The sequence below is a fragment of the Aulonocara sp. 'chitande type north' Nkhata Bay genome, linkage group LG22 (genome assembly GCF_057382095.1).
Source record: "Aulonocara sp. 'chitande type north' Nkhata Bay isolate Kocher_YH1m ecotype deep benthic linkage group LG22, A_spYH_male_GT1.1, whole genome shotgun sequence".
In the NCBI taxonomy this organism is placed as follows: Eukaryota; Metazoa; Chordata; class Actinopteri; order Cichliformes; family Cichlidae; genus Aulonocara; species Aulonocara sp. 'chitande type north' Nkhata Bay.
The window spans coordinates 26,896,266-26,914,536 of NC_141364.1; the positions used below are offsets into that span (position 1 = coordinate 26,896,266).

The 18,271-nt window shown below is 41.6% G+C and overlaps 1 protein-coding gene across 2 annotated transcripts; it reads right to left on the reverse strand.

The window, feature by feature from the left end:
- Nucleotides 1-2,636: 2,636 nt before the first annotated feature.
- On the reverse strand, nt 2,637-17,338 carry topaz1 (testis and ovary specific TOPAZ 1). Of its 2 annotated transcripts, XM_086279478.1 has the most exons (21): nt 16,890-17,338; nt 11,431-13,936; nt 11,296-11,345; nt 9,461-9,564; nt 9,081-9,127; nt 8,922-8,986; nt 8,713-8,774; nt 8,040-8,126; nt 7,774-7,831; nt 7,486-7,637; nt 7,299-7,391; nt 7,091-7,203; nt 6,950-7,013; nt 6,685-6,856; nt 6,450-6,550; nt 6,180-6,345; nt 5,012-5,164; nt 4,573-4,776; nt 4,188-4,371; nt 3,781-3,964; nt 2,637-2,938 (listed from the first exon to the last, which is right to left on the reverse strand). In XM_086279478.1, exons 1-21 carry the CDS (start codon nt 17,182-17,184, stop codon nt 2,807-2,809), a joined length of 4,992 nt encoding a protein of 1,663 aa, XP_086135604.1. In that variant the 5' UTR covers nt 17,185-17,338; the 3' UTR covers nt 2,637-2,806. The 2 variants fall into 2 exon arrangements, with proteins under 2 accessions (XP_086135604.1, XP_086135605.1); XM_086279479.1 differs by lacking the exon at nt 2,637-2,938 and having other exon boundaries at nt 2,951-3,964.
- Between the last annotated feature and the right edge of the window lie 933 nt (nt 17,339-18,271).

An 18,271-nucleotide genomic window follows, 5' to 3' on the forward strand; every position in this document is an offset into this window, starting at 1 on the left:
TTAACACAATACTTCCCCCTGGTGGGTATGAAGCTCTGCCACACCTTCACAGTGCTGTTTAATCAGTGCAGAGTAGACACACATGCATGTAAAGAATGACCCATCTGGACAGTCTTGATGCATGCTCAACCATCCAGGTAAGGAAATCCCAGCAAGTTGATTCTGTTCATCTGGATGAAGAGTTTTCAGTGGGAGAAACCTTTCCCAGTCTCAGCTGACTGCAGGTTTTACCCACCTTATAAACAGTACAGTGGGGCAAAAAAGTATTTAGTCAGCCACCGATTGTGCAAGTTCCCCCACCTAAAATGATGACAGAGGTCAGTAATTTGCACCAGAGGTACACTTCAACTGTGAGAGATAGAATGTGAAAAAAAAAAAAAATCCATGAATCCACATGGTAGGATTTGTAAAGAATTTATTCGTAAATCAGGGTGGAAAATAAGTATTTGGTCAATAACAAAAATACAACTCAATACTTTGTAACATAACCTTTGTTGGCAATAACAGAGGTCAAACGTTTACTATAGGTCTTTACCAGGTTTGCACACACAGTAGCTGGTATTTTGGCCCATTCCTCCATGCAGATCTTCTCGAGAGCAGTGATGTTTTGGGGCTGTCGCCGAGCAACACGGACTTTCAACTCCCGCCACAGATTTTCTATGGGGTTGAGGTCTGGAGACTGGCTAGGCCACTCCAGGACTTTCAAATGCTTCTTACGGAGCCACTCCTTTGTTGCCCGGGCGGTGTGTTTTGGATCATTGTCATGTTGGAAGACCCAGCCTCGTTTCATCTTCAAAGTTCTCACTGATGGAAGGAGGTTTTGGCTCAAAATCTCACGATACATGGCCCCATTCATTCTGTCCTTAACACGGATCAGTCGTCCTGTCCCCTTGGCAGAAAAACAGCCCCATAGCATGATGTTTCCACCCCCATGCTTCACAGTAGGTATGGTGTTCTTGGGATGCAACTCAGTATTCTTCTTCCTCCAAACACGACGAGTTGAGTTTATACCAAAAAGTTCTACTTTGGTTTCATCTGACCACATGACATTCTCCCAATCCTCTGCTGTATCATCCATGTGCTCTCTGGCAAACTTCAGACGGGCCTGGACATGCACTGGCTTCAGCAGCGCAACATGTCTGGCACTGCGGGATTTGATTCCCTGCCGTTGTAGTGTGTTACTGATGGTGACCTTTGTTACTTTGGTCCCAGCTCTCTGCAGGTCATTCACCAGGTCCCCCCGTGTGGTTCTGGGATCTTTGCTCACCGTTCTCATGATCATTTTGACCCCACGCGTGAAGCCCCAGATCGAGGGAGATTATCAGTGGTCTTGTATGTCTTCCATTTTCTGATGATTGCTCCCACAGTTGATTTTTTTTCACACCAAGCTGCTTGCCTATTGTAGATTCACTCTTCCCAGTCTGGTGCAGGTCTACAATACTTTTCCTGGTGTCCTTCGAAAGCTCTTTGGTCTTGGCCATGGCGGAGTTTGGAGTCTGACTGTTTGAGGCTGTGGACAGGTGTCTTTTATACAGATGATGAGTTCAAACAGGTGCCATTCATACAGGTAACGAGTGGGGGACAGAAAAGCTTCTTACAGAAGACGTTACAGGTCTGTGAGAGCCAGAGATTTTCCTTGTTTGAGGTGACCAAATACTTATTTTCCACCCTGATTTACGAATAAATTCTTTACAAATCCTACCATGTGAATTCATGGATTTTTTTTTTCACATTCTGTCTCTCACAGTTGAAGTGTACCTCTGGTGCAAATTACTGACCTCTGTCATCATTTTAAGTGGGGGAACTTGCACAATCGGTGGCTGACTAAATACTTTTTTTGCCCCACTGTACATTTGCATAATAACTGAAATAAGCACCACTGAATGAACAATGAGCTGTGAGGTCAGTTTCTTGATCATTTATAGGCAAATTGTCTTGTACAGTGAAGAAGTGGAAAAAAGGGCTCTGTTATCCTGCCCTGAAACACCAAGTCATTGGTTCAGGTATGTGATGACACCTGGGTGAAAATCAAATTTCAAGACGTACCACAGTTCACTGATCACAGTAACTCGGTGGACCACCGCATTAAGATCATGGGGAAGGATATGAAAAATGACACGGGTAGCCTTCTTAGACTGTGAGACTCCCATCAGTAATGGGGGACATTTAAAATCATCTACTTGAGCTCAAACCGAGTGTCATCAGGATGCTACAACACAGAGCAAACACCATCCCCACAGAAACGGCGGCCAAATGTATATTATACATTTGTTTTGTATAATATTAAAAGAGGAGGACAACTGCTCCCTGAGCGAAAACCTTCAGTGATCCTTTATGTGTCAGGAGTATCAGAACAGCTGAGAAACATCTTCTCTAAACACCGGTCTCTGTGGCTTTCAAACCATGTGTCAGCAAATGTGTTTATTTTATGGTCTGCTCATGTCAAAGTTCGCCATCTAGTGGCTGAATAGCAGAAACACCACGTAAGGGCCACAGCAGGGCTTTTATTCCAAGCACTGAAGGGAAAGTCAAGTCAGTGAGTTCTGGATAGAAGCAACTAAATTACATTAAATTATTTAGCTGTTCTGCCACAAAGTAAAAAAATCAAATAAAAACCTCACCAAATAGTATGCAAAAACTTTTATTGTCAATCAGCACTTTGATATTTTTGTGACAGACATTTCAACCTATGCTGCAAAGACTCTGCAACAATATTAAATCCACCTTTCTGTCACGCACGATCAGACATGTCAGTCAGCCAGGGTTGTGCTTTTTAACCAAGACACCGCGTCAAATGCTTCACGCCTCAACTGATGTTCCAGTAATCAAGCTCCTCAAACATGTCGCAGTCACAGATAACTGATTTTTTTCTTTCATGAGGAACCCGTCTTCTACTACAGGGACCATAAAATGAGACCCGTACAGTGAGCGATGCTGGCTGCGAAAAGAAGAGGAAAACATGCCTGAAAGAATTTTGAATAGGAAAGTTCTCTGGAACAGAAATTATAAGTAATGTTGTGTATTGTAAAGTGGCCAGAATCTGAGATTCCAGTAACGCTGCATTTACCCGCTACATCATTGCTGGAGGAGAAATGTTAAAGACTGCAGGGAAGCAACTGTGGTCAAATCCAAAAATCACTTTTTAGAGAAATGTCCTTTCTCATTTGAAAGAAGAAGAAGAAGAAAAAAAAAGAGCCTTTTTTTTTTTTAAGTAGAACCTTTTTTTTATGGATACATAAAAACTTCATACAAAGAAAAGGTAAATCACAGCTCCTTAACTGGCAACAATTGAGGTTTTGACATTAATATAACAACATAATACTGTCAAAGACTAAACACCATTATAAATATATACCTATTTACACTCAGATGTTATTTACAATGAAGTAAACACAATCGTGCAACAAACATGCTGGACTCTGTTCCTAAACAGAGTTTTTGCTTTCAAAGAGTCAATCTCACAAACAGATTGACAAATCAGCTAAAAGAACTCAGGAAACAACCTCTTAACCTATTTTAAAACTACTCTGAACCAAAAAAAAATAAAGATAGAAAGAAAGAAAGAAAAGAATAGTAGTTTTTGGTCTTTGTGTTTTTCTGCTCCTCAGTTCAAGTCAATTGAAACATGACCAAGAAATATGCAATCTTTCATATTCCTGATTTCATTGGTTGTTTTCCTGAGAGTCAGCGGCTGTTGAGCACAAGCAGTTTCTAAAGGAAAGAGAAGGAGTTCTGTAGACAGCAAAGAAATAAACAGCTGGTGGTTTAGTGTGTCCACACCTCATGGGCCCACAGATGATTGTGGCGGAGCCAGCGGCGGGCAGAGGGAACGTCCAGCATGAACACTTGTTCTTGTTCTGAGTTGACTGCTGTGTAATGGACTATTAGTTTGGGCTGAGGGATACAAGCTGCAGAGAGGAGGCGGCTGCCAGCAGAGAGGTACTCGCTCTCACAGCTTTGAGTCCTGGAAGAGGAGAAAGCACGAACATCACGTACCACTGCAGTCGAATCTTTACACACACTAACCATGGACAATCTTTTTTTATAATTTTGAATGCAAAGAGTTCTTTATTTCTGGGTGAAATTATCACATATCAAAGTTAATTGACATCAATCCAGCCCCCCCAATGCCAATATTTCACTGATTCCATCTGAACAGACTCCTTATACACAAAAACACAATTTACCTTTTGAGAGTAATGGTGAGAGAAGTAATGGGCTCTGATAGGTGGTGAATGACTGTTGCGTTGACAGTGATGAACATCTCGAAGGTGAGAGCCAGCTCCACCTCCCCCAGTCGACAGGGGACAATCAGTGTCATGAAACCAGGGGGAGCTGAGACTCCAGGGTAGTAGCCCACATTCAGAGAATCTAATGAACATGAACGCAGCGAGCACACCTCAGAGTCTAATCTAATCCAAATCTTTGACCATTTGTAAACATTAGCTGAGACTGATCAGACTCAACATCTGGTGCCGTAATAGAATCTGCAGCTGTTTCCTGCCTTCGACAACTCACATTTATGATGCAATGATGTAAGTGTAGCAGTAAAAACCAGAGTGTGGTACTTACGTTTGAAGACTTCCCGAGCCCGGAGCCAGAGGTTTTGCTTGCCCAGTTTCTGTAAAAGTATCCGAAGCACTGTGTGGTCAACAGCCAGGTTTTTAGAGAGCATAAAGTCCACCGTGTCTGAAGCCACAGGAAGTATCTGCCTGTCCACACACACTTGAAGGTGAGAGTTAAACAAGGGGCTGTACCTGGAGATATCCATCGAGTCTGGAGAAAAAAGAAAAACCTCTTTATCAACTAAATTTTTCTCACAGCTGAGCATCTATTAGCGCTAGCAAACACTGTACAAAATTAAACCAGCACTTTCTAATCAGAGTGTAGCGAGTCAGTTAAACTTGTGGGATACTGATCTGGCCAGTTTAGTAGCAAAGCTGACTAACCTGCTGTATCATTGTTTGTTTGTTTTTTTAACTTTAATTTCAGCTCTCTGTAGGTTACTCACCACTTGACTCTTTAACTCCAGGAAGATTACAGAGAAGCTCCAGCGTGTCTCTGTGAGAGGTTTTTTCAGCCAGACGTATCAGCACACGAGTCCTACTCTCCAGATCGGCAGGCTCACACGGCCATGAGGACGAACTCAGGAACCACTTGTTTTCTGGATTAACAGATGTATAAACAAAATTTAAACAATTCAGCAAATAACTGGTTTCACAGTTCTACAACATTACCTACAAGACTATGAAAGCTAGCATTTCTCAGGGCAGCGAGACGACTATCACTTTTAAGGTTTCCACATAAAGTCTGAGGACATAAAACCAAATTTGCTTTTACTGATTTACAGGGAAAGAACTTTAAGTTTGTGAGTGTTAAGAAAAGACATTAATGGAAACCTATTATTGAGGATTGTGCAAAGTCTTGAGTCATTTTTTACACTTTCCTCGCAAGAAGCCAGACTTGTCTTTGTTACACAACTGATCCTGAGCAGCAGCTCTCAGCACTTTCTGATGGTCATTCAAATCTGTCTTTTAGACATTGGTTGCTTTTCCCCTCATCTTCAGCGCAGTCCTTGCACCTGACCACTTTCTTGTTTGCAAAGCTACTTAACACTGACATAGAACTCATCCAAGCATAAAATGATTCATAATGGCCCATACATATCAGACAATTTCTGACATTGATTCTTCAGGCACTTTGTTTTTAGCAGCCAGTCACAAAAACAAAAGAAATCATGTTTTCATCTTAAGAGCTCAGAAAAAGAAGAAAACTTCAGTTCTGATCCGAAAAAGCCTCTTGGATCAAATGTCTTGACAAACATAATGAAGTCTCCTTTTTTCCAAGCTCTTAAGACTACCATGAATGAGAAACTACACAGACATAATTTGTTCCCATTTCTTTATGCCAAAGATGACACAGTTTAGACAGGCGCAAAATAAAATCTTTGGGATTCAGCTTGTTGACACAAACAGCTATTAGCTGTAAAGTTGACATATCTCAGCACCAGTTAAAAGTTGGCCCTTTAGTTGACTTTGCTTTGCTAATGCAGCATAAATCCCATTTTTATTCGAGCTGTGAAACTCTGCACTTATAAACCATGAAAATAAAACGCTGGTTACATTTTAAGCATGACGACATTAGCTAAATAAACATCGATCAGCTTCACGAGTCACTACCTCGGAGTGTGTTCAGAGCTCCCTCCACGCTGCCACTCAGGAGGAAGACCTCTGCAGCCACAGTGATCAGGCAGCATCGTGACGCTCCGTCCTCGTTCCCAAACAGACCTTTCAGAGTTGAGAAGCCGACTTTTAAAACAGACAGCGTCTCGACCACCCTGCGACCCTGCATCAGTAAACATGACACAGACAAACAATGACATCCTAAATTCGAAGATGCTGCTCAGATGTGACGAGGAGAGTGTGATGCGAGCTGCACGGCCTGATTACCTTGGCCCACTGATGCGTTTTGTGGTACCGTAACATCAGAGAGACTCCAATTCTGCCTACGAAACTCCTCACCATGCTGTCCTCACTTTCATTCTGACACACTAAAGAACATTTGAATGAATAAATAAATGAACAGCTACTTTTTTCCCCTCCAGATTGGAATCTGGAAGGTGCTAGTACACAGAACCACACTGGGAGAAGAAAACTGATGTTTATCTCTACTTAGAGCTTTTACCTGTCTCAGCAAATACAGAAAAGGGCAGTGACAGCTTGTCTTTGCCCTCAGACAGGAGCGCGACAGCAATGCGACCACTGATGCGCTCCACTTGGCTGGGGTGCTGGTTGGACTGGCAGATCCCTCTAAAAACCTCACCTATCCTCCTCCAGTCCTCTTGTTTCATACAAAGCTGACACAGACAACAAATACAACAAATACACACATGAGCACAACGCACCACCATCTTTACAGACAAAGCTGTCAAAAGATGTGAAGCTCTTACCTCCATTTCCACAATGGAATGGGCTAAATTCAGGTACTCTGGAAACGGTGCACCAGAGGAAACCCTTTAAGAGTGAAAATAAGAATTATAAGAGTTATGATTAACAAATGAAAACAATTGTGAACTTTGTGGCTCACTCACTTGTTGTTGCCGGACACCGAAGGCGAGTTTGGATGAATCATTTGCTGGAAAAGAGGAGTGTTCCTTACACAGTCGAGGCAGTCCAAACTCAGCTCTAGTCCAGCGTTGGCCATCTGTAAACATACAGACAGGTAGTCTAAATTCTTCCAGAGGCACATAAAGCAAATGAGCTAAACTCAGAGCATAATGAAAGGCAAACAACTGATACCTTGAAAGTGAGCTGCATGAGTTCAGGCACAAAGCCCATCACACCCTTTTCTCTCACGCAGTTAAAAAGGGAGAGGAGGAACTCGTGGCTGGGCTAAAAAGAAAACAAGATCAACGTCTAATCTCATGTCAGCATCAATCAGTTGTTTAGTTTTCTCCGTGGTTAATGTCAGGACTGCTACACTGACCACTATGTTGTGAGCCAAGCCAACACTGAGGACGGAAAAGACCTCGGACAACATGCCAGCTTTCAGCAGAGCCCAGAGGAGGGAGAAAAATATCGGCAAAGAGAAATACACTCCTGGCGGGTTTTTCTGGTAATATCCTGTAAACACAGCTCCTGAGGAGAACAGGGGTAGCAGGAGAGGAGAAAGGAGACTGATGACGCAGCAAAGATGGGCAATCAGTTTAGCATGCAGCGTGCACAAAGGCTGTGGGAGAAAAAGAGAAGTGGGAAGGAAAGGAAGGAAACTCACCTGCTTTCTGAAGGCACGTTGGATTTTTGATGAATCTTGTCACGTTTTCAATACAAAACTAGCAAATGAAAAAGAAAGTGTGCAATTACAGCGATGTCACAACAGAGGGTGATGTTGGCCCTGCAATCTCCAACAATTCAATTTGATTTTTTAAATTCAAGATTAAAAACATAAAATGTACACAATACACAAACAATTTACTGTCTTTGGTGAAATCAAGAAAAAATAAATAAATAAATAAATAAAGTAAAAACCACAGAGTGTACCTTTTCATCCCCCTCCATAGGCAGATGTTGGAAGCGACACATTTTGAACCCACAGGTCAGTGATTCACTGAAGTACAGCCTGCAGTACTGAGCATTTAGACAGCATCACACAGTCAAGTTATAGCAATGCAATTCACCCACAGTGCAAAACATATTTATTGTACAGAAGAACGAACTGTACATCTACAGTAACCACGGCGACATTAGTTTAATTCTTTTGGGAAACCTCAAGCTGAAACCGAATGATTGTCAGAGCAGACCGTGAAACTGAGGCCATTTCTGTTCATGGTTTAGAAAATGGAAATCGTGCTGTATTCAGCAAGGATTCATTAGTTTTAGAGACCACAAACTCATCAGTGAGTTGTTTACTGAGGTCAGAGATTTAAAGGTATTTAAGATTCATTTTCAAAAAGGCCACATCCATCTTTATACACAGACTATGGAAAGGACCCTCATATCTCCAGATACTGTATATATGACAGTAATTTCTTTATAAGTTTAAAATTAGTTGTCCTACTAGAACTTCCAAAACCAGTTCTGACTTTTCCAGATTTATTTCAGTTATATTCTATTAAATAACTGGAAAGTCCAATCTATGCTAACGCCACCGAACATGTATTTAAACTGAGCATTTTTTCAGTAGCAACATGGTAATATACAAAGGAACACTTACAGAACTTGATTTCAGGCGCCTAAAATCCATCATGTTTGCGGAGTTTGTGATCCATGCCCCTGCTTGGAGACCAGAAGAGCCAAAGAATAAAGTAACGCTGAGCACTCACATTGGCAATTAAGTTATAAAATGAGGAGTTATTAGTGAGAACAAGATAAACGCAACAGCAATTAAAGTTCATTGTCTGAGCCCTTTTCATTCTCCCTCACCGGTTCCCATGGACATGAGTGGGGGGATGTTTTGAAAGGAGTTCACCGTCTTGATGGGCTGGCTCCTGTTACAGAACATAAACAATATGATGATCGCGAGACTGAAAGATTAATGTGACAAATCAAAGATCAGGTCATGTGCACTAAGCAAACTGGTACCTTTCTGGGCCACTATTTACATGATTGCTGTTGGTATCAGATTGAACCTATTGGAGAAAAAAAAAAAAACAACAACACATGACAGATACACTATTGTGCATTTATTATACTTTAGAAGCAGGATAACGTATGAAACACCCATTCCTTTGAAAATAAAATTATTTAAATTCAGTATTTGATGTGTCAGATCTTTAAACATTGTCGCTGTAATACATCAGACTCAGTGCTCTCTAAAATGCACAGAGAGCATTTATGCAGAAGAAGCCCTGTTAAAAGCCCTGCCATGTTTTTCTACAAAACCTCAGGGAAGTTAAAACCACTGACGTGCACGCTGCTCCTTTCTCTATCTATCTGATTGTGCAGAGGACCCATTACTTTACCACATGTTTGCTTTGCTTCTCAGTGGAGGTAGGGCATGTGTCGCTCTGTGTTCCAGTATGGGTGCTGCTAGAATGAGGTCTCCATGGCCTGCTGTTACTCTCCTCTATAGGATTTGAAGAAGAAAAAAAAACAATCACAAGTTAATCTCTGGTCTACTGAAGTCTGTTCCAATCATAGAGGGGAATTTTTTTTAAAGTATGTCAAAGTTTTGGGTCATTTCAGGCCATTGTCTCCATTATAATGGCCATTATCAAAGTTAGTTGAGTTAGGCATCTTAAAATTTCCACTTACTAACTAAAACGTCTGAGACAATAACTTGAAATTTTGAACAAACATCTGTACTGGACAAAATATAATCACATTTACCACATTTCATCTCTCACAAAAGGACCACAAGCTTTGAAACTCGTGTAAGAAAATCAACTTACTGCACAATATTAACCAGAAAATCAATCCTTTAAAGCTTAATGGCGATAAACAACTTAGACATGTTGGTATTTTCATGTGGGACATCATAAGCAGTCAGTTAAATATAAAATGCAAAAAAATTTAATTTCCTTTTAAAAGCAGTGAGTTTCTCATTTAGGAGCTGTTGGGATTTTCAGTAAGCTCCGTAAAACCAGTTTACATGTCTCTCTAATCTTTGAATTAAAAACAGTTTGAGATATTAGGAGCAATGCAAGAACTAAGTAACTTAGTAATGTACTGCTGCAGAGGTGCCAAAGTGGATTTTAGCCACATAAAAGAATCAACCAGGACATTTTTATTGCTTTAACTGCAGTCGGACTGCTCTTTCCAGCAAGTAAGTGAATCCATAAAACTCCAGACTCCAGCTGTTTATCTATATCTGTAAAAAACAAAAAAAACAAGCAGCTTTCTCCATTTCTTTCACAGCAACTAGGGCTGTGTGATATGACCAAAATCTCATTTCCCGATATAAGACATTTATCATCCCAACAATGATAAATATCACAAAAATTTTACATTTTCTGTGAATTTCGGGCAACTTGACTTGCGTGAAGTGGCTTCAGCTGGGCACCGATGCATTAAACTACATTTTAAGGCACAAGTTGAAACAGCCACAGTTTTATTTGTGAGCATTTATTACACGGCGCGCTGCAGGCAAAATCCTGTTCTAAGGTTTATTTTTTAGCACCTGACGGCTCTTTTTAGCTTCTTGTCCGTAAACACTCTGCATACTATTTCATGTGATTCGGTTTATTTTGAAAAATCTTAACAGGATCTTCAGCTTTATTGTGAAAGGTTTATTTGGAAAATAAGCGGACGGCGGAGCCACGTGATAGTTTTACTGTCATTGTTGCTAATGACAACACATAAAAGCAGTCGCTTGTCCGTCCGTAGTGTGGTTATATTAAATATAAGAGAAAGAGAGAACTTAATTAAAATTAATTCTACAGTGACCATCAAAACCATGAAAAAAATATTACCGTAAACAATTTATTTTGTGACACCACGAAACAAATGATAGCGTAAAATGAAACAATAGATGTTTTCATATGGTCATCTGATATATATCATTATATCGAACAGCCCTAACAGCAACCCTGTTACTTTAGATCATAACAGGTAAAAATCACAGACTCTGGCTGTCAGACGAGCACTGCGTCCCATCCATGTGGCAGAACTTTAGGTTGAGTCACAAACACTGACATGCCTTTACTTTTACCGAGCGTTCTACTGTTTTTACTTATTTTCCTTTTTTAAAAATGTTTAGCTTCTTTTGTCTTATTTTCACTTTATACATATCGAAGGAAACAATAAAATATAGAAGACACTGTCATCATGGCTCAGTTTCTCTGCGCACTGATCGTACCTGTGTTATTGGGACTGTCACAAGGCAAATCCACAGTAACTGGAGCCAATCTAGAACAAAAGTAACTTTTATTTATAAAGCATTCAACAATTAATCTGTCACTTGCAGGACTTAATGTTAAATATAAGACCTTACCTCTCTTGCAGCTCCTGTGACGCTCCATCTCTTCTTGGAGTATTCACCACAGCAGCAGGTTTGGTTCCCGGAGCCTCGGCAGCTCGGGTAGGACCCAGCTTCAGCAAACTTTGATCAGGCAGGTTGTCAAACAGTTCTGGGTCGTCCTGGATCACGTCAACAAGCAGGATGTCCTGTTCGTAGGCTGTTAACTCGTCCAAAATGCCAGGCTGAGAATCACCAGCTGCTTCTCCTTGGGTTTTATCCTCTTCGCTGTTTGCTATTTTAGACGGGCTTGATCCCTCTTCTGTGTCTGAGTGTGATTCTCCATCACTCAAGGCCGCACCGTTCTTTTCGTCGCTGCAGGAAGAAGAGCAGGGCTCTGTCAGAACACCTGAGCTAAGGCTCGGCTTTATTTTACGATGTAAGGAAACTTGTTCTGAAATTCGGTTACCCTGCTCCACATCATCCTCGTCATCACTTTCTTCTTCACTGCTGGGAGAAGACTGAGGTTCCCTTGGTGTCTCAGGAGTTGTAAAGTCTGACAAGTCTCTTTCCAACTCTTCAATATGGTGCTCAAGACAATCCTTGCAATTATCATTTTGTGGCAAGTTGCTCACATCTTTGTTCATTTCTTCCTCATCTGTACTGCTTGAGCTGCAGCACGAGAAGCTTCTCTGGCACAACTGCCGTTGTGGTGAATGGACAGGGGAGAGCAAAGGTGGAAGCATGAATTCATTCAAGTCTGACTCTACGCAGTGTTCCTGGGAGATGCTGCACAATAGTGAACCCACTGAAGCATTGCCCCTAAACGAACTTGCACAATAATATGGGTCCAGTCTGGGGGGGCTCCTGCATGGGAATGGTTCCTTGTCATTTTCATATTCATCTTGAGGAAGGACAAAGGATTCACATGTATGAAAGGAGTCAGGGCTGTGCAGAGGAACATTGGGAGAGGAAGAAGCTGTTTGGGCTTCTTCACAGGAGGACAATATTTTGTCAGCAACATTGACTCTCTTGGGAATAAGCGATGAAGGTGGGAGAGAAGATGTTGTGGCTGAGAGGCTGCTCATGCTGCCCTGTGTGAATGGAGATGACATAAGAGACAGAGTGGTGGCAGTGTCCCAGTCACTCAGGCCGAGGACTGAGGGGGAAGGGGTCGATATGGAGGTGACAGTTTCTGGTCCATTAACTAGCAAAGCCGAGGCTGAGACTCCATCAGTGCCACGCTCCCTTCCACACTGAGCTGGAGGGGGGAATGATGCCGTATCTGAATTAGGCCTGGTTTCTAACTCTTCAGGCTGGTTAAACAGCGGTGAGGTCTCCATGTCTTTTCTGTGCCTTTTCTCATTTCCCTGAGCAAAAGCGCTTTCTCCATCCTCTTCCCATTTCTCTGTAGGTGCCTTCGGGGGAATGTCCTTGAACAGGTTACTGGATGAACCTGGCATACTTTGATTAGCTGTTGCAGAGTCAATCCCATCCTTTGCTGATGGATCAATAGTCCCTGCTGTGGTAGAAGCATTTGCTGTGCAAGTCTTTGAGAAAGGCCAGGCCATGTAAGTGCGTGCACATGAAAAATGTATTTTTCTCAAATACGCCCTTACTCTCTGGCAAGTGTACGACTCTGGTGCATCTGTATCCTCGTCACTAACATGATCGATGAGATCTGACAACACGTGTGATCCATCAGCATTTGTGGGATCGCCTTTCTGACCACCTGAAGCGCTACACTTATCGGTGGGCGCGAAGTCCAAAGTGCTGCTGCACTCAATGCTATCCCCTACCTTTCCTTTTTCTCTACAAGTCTCTGGGCTTACTGGATCTGATCCTGGACCAAGGTCCACTTCAGCATCTCTGTCACGCATGCCACCTCTGCAGTTGCCTGTCTTTGTATGCTCATCTAGTAAAAAAGAAGCAGAACAAGTTGCAGAGTCTTTGCCTGTCTGACTCCGGTGGAAAGGACTCACAGTATGATGGGATAATGGCTGTGAATGCATGCCTTCATCCAGGTGGTTCTGGCGGATCAGACTTTGAGACTGACAGACGGTCTTCTCATCCTGAGCACTTGGACAACACTTGCTACTTTTAAACAGAGCCTTTTTCTCAGTTTCTGATTCATTATGCCTTAAACAAGTAGGCCAAAACCGTATTGAAGCTCTCATCTCCTGCTGGAAGCAACGCACAACCTTGTTCTCGAGAGCATCCGGTAACACATACCCACAATCGTGACCGCAAGCTTCACATTTTTTGGCAACGTCACAAAGGATCACTTTGGGATACTGGTTTATCCACACGATAATCTTCTTAGAGCTCTGAGTGATTGTGTTTTCTTTTTCGATTTCTGACTGAGTAGCAGGTGGCTCTGACCCTGGGCTAGCTCTTTTTAGCTTACCCGGCGCCTTGCGCTGAGGGGAAGTGTATTTACATTCCCCACAGACACCACAGTGGGAGGCTCCGACGGCTCTTCTTAGTAACACTTCTGAACCAGTAAGACCGGAGAGGTTTGGCTCTTTATGTCTACCAACATCTGCAAGTGGAAACAAAACACTTGTCAGAGAGTGCAAAACGAAATAACAATGATTTACCTAAGCATCAGAAAGAAACATCACCGTAGCTTTCTTTCCTTTTTTCTTTTTCTTTTTAATAACTGCTTTTCAAACAGCATCGATTCCAATCAATATCGGCACCATTTGGGATCATCTCATTCACCATCTTGAACAAAGGCTTAGAGCAATGACTGATTTCATTAGAGGCAGGAAAGTCAAACAGACCAGTTAATCACAGAGGCATCAAACGAAAAAAACCTGAACAGAAATCAAGAAAATCAATCAAAATTTTAAAACTGTGTATATACTGTATATTCTGTGTATTTATTATCTCACTCTTATTGCCTGTTTATGCCCCGTCCTTACCCTCAACGTCATGCTGCTCTGGTGTACCTTAATTGCACCTTGGGGATAAATAAAGTCTTTCTGATTCTGATTTTGAAAAGCCAAACCAGGAGATATACGAACCAATCGTGTTGCTGCACTGAGGAACGTGGATGACGTCCTCACATATATCGCGGTGGATATATTTACTCATGGATCAATTAAATCAACAGTGTCTATTCAAATGAACTAGAATGGCATTTGCTCAGTGTTCTGTCAGGATGAGCAGGGACCTTTTTTTCCCCCCCGCATATAATTTTAAATTCTGATGACAACTCAAAGTTAAGGTGCTCTCTTTGTTCATTTAGGTATAGGCTTCAAAATCAGCTGAGATGGCTTCTGAGTCGCGGAGATTTGCTTCTTGAAGAACTTTGTTAGGATTTGTCCTTCTTAACGTCTCACCCTTGAGAAAATAAATAAAATAAAAATCGATTTTCGTATCAGTTTAATTTACCGAATCTACCCAGGCACAACCTTTTTTTGAAGGCTAACCCATAACTGATTATAATTGTGACTGGTACAACAAAAAGGCAGAGAGGTTTTGAATTATGTCAGAAAATAAGCTCCATAGGAAATAAATGAAGACACTAAATTATAACACTTTTGTTAGGCCATAAATGTTCTGTGTTCAGTGCAATGACACTGTACACATAATTTACCAGACAACACCTTCTCTGGGACAATGGACATCATTAAAAAATGTAAAAAAAAAAAAAAGATTCACAATTGGGGCACTATTTACTGAAGTATTTCATATTGCAGGAAAAAAATGTCTAGAGCTTGTGTTAACCAGAGATCTTATTTCAGACATCTAACCAAAATATCACTCAAAAGATTGACTTTAGGGAACTTGAAATACAAAAATGTAAATGTGTGTTAAGGTTTAGAGAAAGAAAAAAAAAGCTCTTACTTTATAACTGGTTATGATTTAGTAACAACGACTGACTGAGCCTGGAAAACATACATTTGGTTAACGTTCCCACTTCTAATAAAGAACTGTAAAGAGTAGGTTCACTAAGCTTGAGTGGCAGCTATGTGGAACAGCTTCCCAGGCTGTGAATGAGACAATCCCCAAATTACCCAACTGAGGTTTTGTCGATATGTGAAGCACTAACCAGGTGATATTAAACTGCCTGCCATTTGGACGTTTGACTATCACGAGCAAGTGAATAAGGCCTCAGTCACACAGGCCCGCAACCATCAGTAATGAGGGAAAATTGAGTACTCCAGCCAGTTTTGACTGGATGCTAGAGGTTAATGGCATTCACTAAAGGATTGCTGATAAACCGGTGCGAGACCCCCTGGCAACCACCTGCTACTAGGGAAAAAGGTGTATTCCCCAAACATTTGGATGAAACATACTTTTGACTGCTTTGGTCACTGGCATAGTACCGGGATTTTGGTTTAAATGATAGCGAATGACTTGCATAGGCTGAACTTTTACTTTCAAGACCATCTTCAGGTTTTACTTCAGCTGGGAGAGCAGTATTTGCAGACAAACATGAAAAACTACAGGCAAGTGCACCATCTTTTTGAGCAACGTTCAAGAACATAAGAACCACTCCCAAAAAGTGTGGGAATAGGCATGTTTCCCTAGCAACCGGTGGTACTATCACGTCCAATATGGGGACAAATCTGTAACAACATTGTTTTTATACACTTTATAAAATAAATAGATTATATTAAAAAACCTTAATAGGAATATACAGCCGGGGATTTATTTAGTCAATCTAGCTCATGTTCAGCAAGTAAGACGAGTGCCAACTATATGAACAGGAAATGTATCTGCTATTAGCAGGCTGCTAGTTAGTGTATAATTAAACTCCATCAGCTCCAATCCGGGCAAGTAATAGCTAAGAAGATCCTTCATGTCAGGTTCAACCATGAACTGCATGATATCCACTAAAACTGGATCGTGTTCAGTAGGACTTTACCACATTGTTAGCTTAGCATCTGACACAATTTGGCACAAATTAGCAAAGAGTTAGCTAAAAGCATAAACCTATCACAATACGCCCAATTGTAAAATCAATTTAAAGGCAGTGCAATTTAACCAACCTTAAAACCTTTAACCTTAAAAACTCTAACTTATAATCCAGCTAAAGTGCACCTTACTTGGGATTCCCTTCGCACTCCTCCCGATTTTGCAGAAGCAGCAGCGGGCTGAGGATCACACCCGGCGGACGTGGCCTTCACTGAACTCCGTCCCTCTCTAACACCGACCCTCACGCTTTTAGCCCGGCGTGCCACACCACTTTTACCATTAACGTCGCACTGTCTGAAAGGACATCTACCCGACGTTAAATCGGTCTGTCTCCTCCTCCTGGCCAGAGTCGCCTGGCTTGTCAGCTTCATTTGATATTTGGACCTTTCACTCCTTGGATTCGTCCTACCGTGGAGCCGTTTGAAAACACACCAAATAAACCGCGGTCTGAGGCACGTGTTTCTGACCCCCCCTGCTCTGTTGATACTTGCCTCTAGTGTTCGGCCCGTCTTGTTTATCAGCGCCTCGTGACTCAGAGTCTACTTTACTCTTTGTTTTCTGCGTACCTGAGCCATTCTCCTCCGGCTCCTCCTCGTCGTGAGTGCTCGGCGGCTGTGTCTTCTTTTCGGAACCCATTGTGTGCGTTAAGTTTTGGTCGGGTTCATTGCTGCCCGGAGGTGACACCATATCTTTCTCTGAAATTAGCTGCACGGAATCAAAGTTTTTCTCTTGTTTTTTGCTTTCAGCCTTAATTCTATTCAGTAACTTTGGGACTCGTCTCCGCCGCGGGGTCAGCTTTAACCCAACAACGTCTTTTAGCGCAACTCTGTTGAGTTTCACCCTGCTAGAAGATGGAAACATGCTAACAGTTAAAACTGTGCCTTCCAAAACTTATTAAATAATTTACCAGGCTGCTATAAAAGTATTTTTCAGAGTAACGCTGGAACTTGTTCTTCTTAAACCATCATTACGTTACTATTCGGGGCCCTCGCACTCGTGTTGCTGCCGCTCACTGTTAATTTGAGATTGACATGGGGAGCTAAGGCGTGCCCGAATCATTGCGCATGCGCAGATCATTTTGCGTTTCTTAGCCGTCCTACGCACATTGCCAAATAGCTTCTATAACTATACTAACTTTTAACCAGAGGTGGCCCAACTATAGATATTCTGTACTCAATTAGAAGTGCACATACTTGTATTAAAATACTCTTGTAATACTCTTGTTAATGATTTAACCTATTCACTCAAGTAAAAGCAACAAAGTACAGGCTCTGGAATGTACTCAAGGGAAAAGTAACAATTGAGTACGCTTCTACCAGGAATTTTGGTCTAAAGCCAACAGAATCTCGCACTATGTTAATATAATAAAATCATATTAATTGCTGTGAACACAAACTTATTTCAAAGAGAATTTTAATTCTAATGATTGTGCATTAGTTCTCCAGGCTTTGGTCTTTCAAAGTCTTCTCTGGACATTGGCTGCTTTTTCACTCATTTTCATTCTTGTCCCTGTATTGGACTATTTTCAGAGGAATATTTTCATGTGCTAAATGACTAAAACTTGACCCATGAATCATTGAAGAGTTAAGAAAAATGGTACCAAAAAGCCTGCCAAAAACTCTCCACAGCAGACGAACAGCAACTGAAAGTCATGTATGTAAGAAACAGGAAAAAAACCCAGCAATGACCTGACACAGGACGTGAGACATGCATCTGGCCCTTCAGATGATCCATCTACTGTTCACTAAAGCCTTGTCAGAAATGTTGCAAGTGAAAGGTTGGCTGTAAAGAAGCCGTACCTAATAAAGGGAACTGGGAAGAAAAGGCTTATGTATGCCAAATTACAAAAGAAGTGGACTGAACAACATTTCTGATCACGTAAGGAACCCAAAATTCTTTGGTTCACATCACTGTATGTACAGACTAATGTACAGGTTGCTGTTCAGGT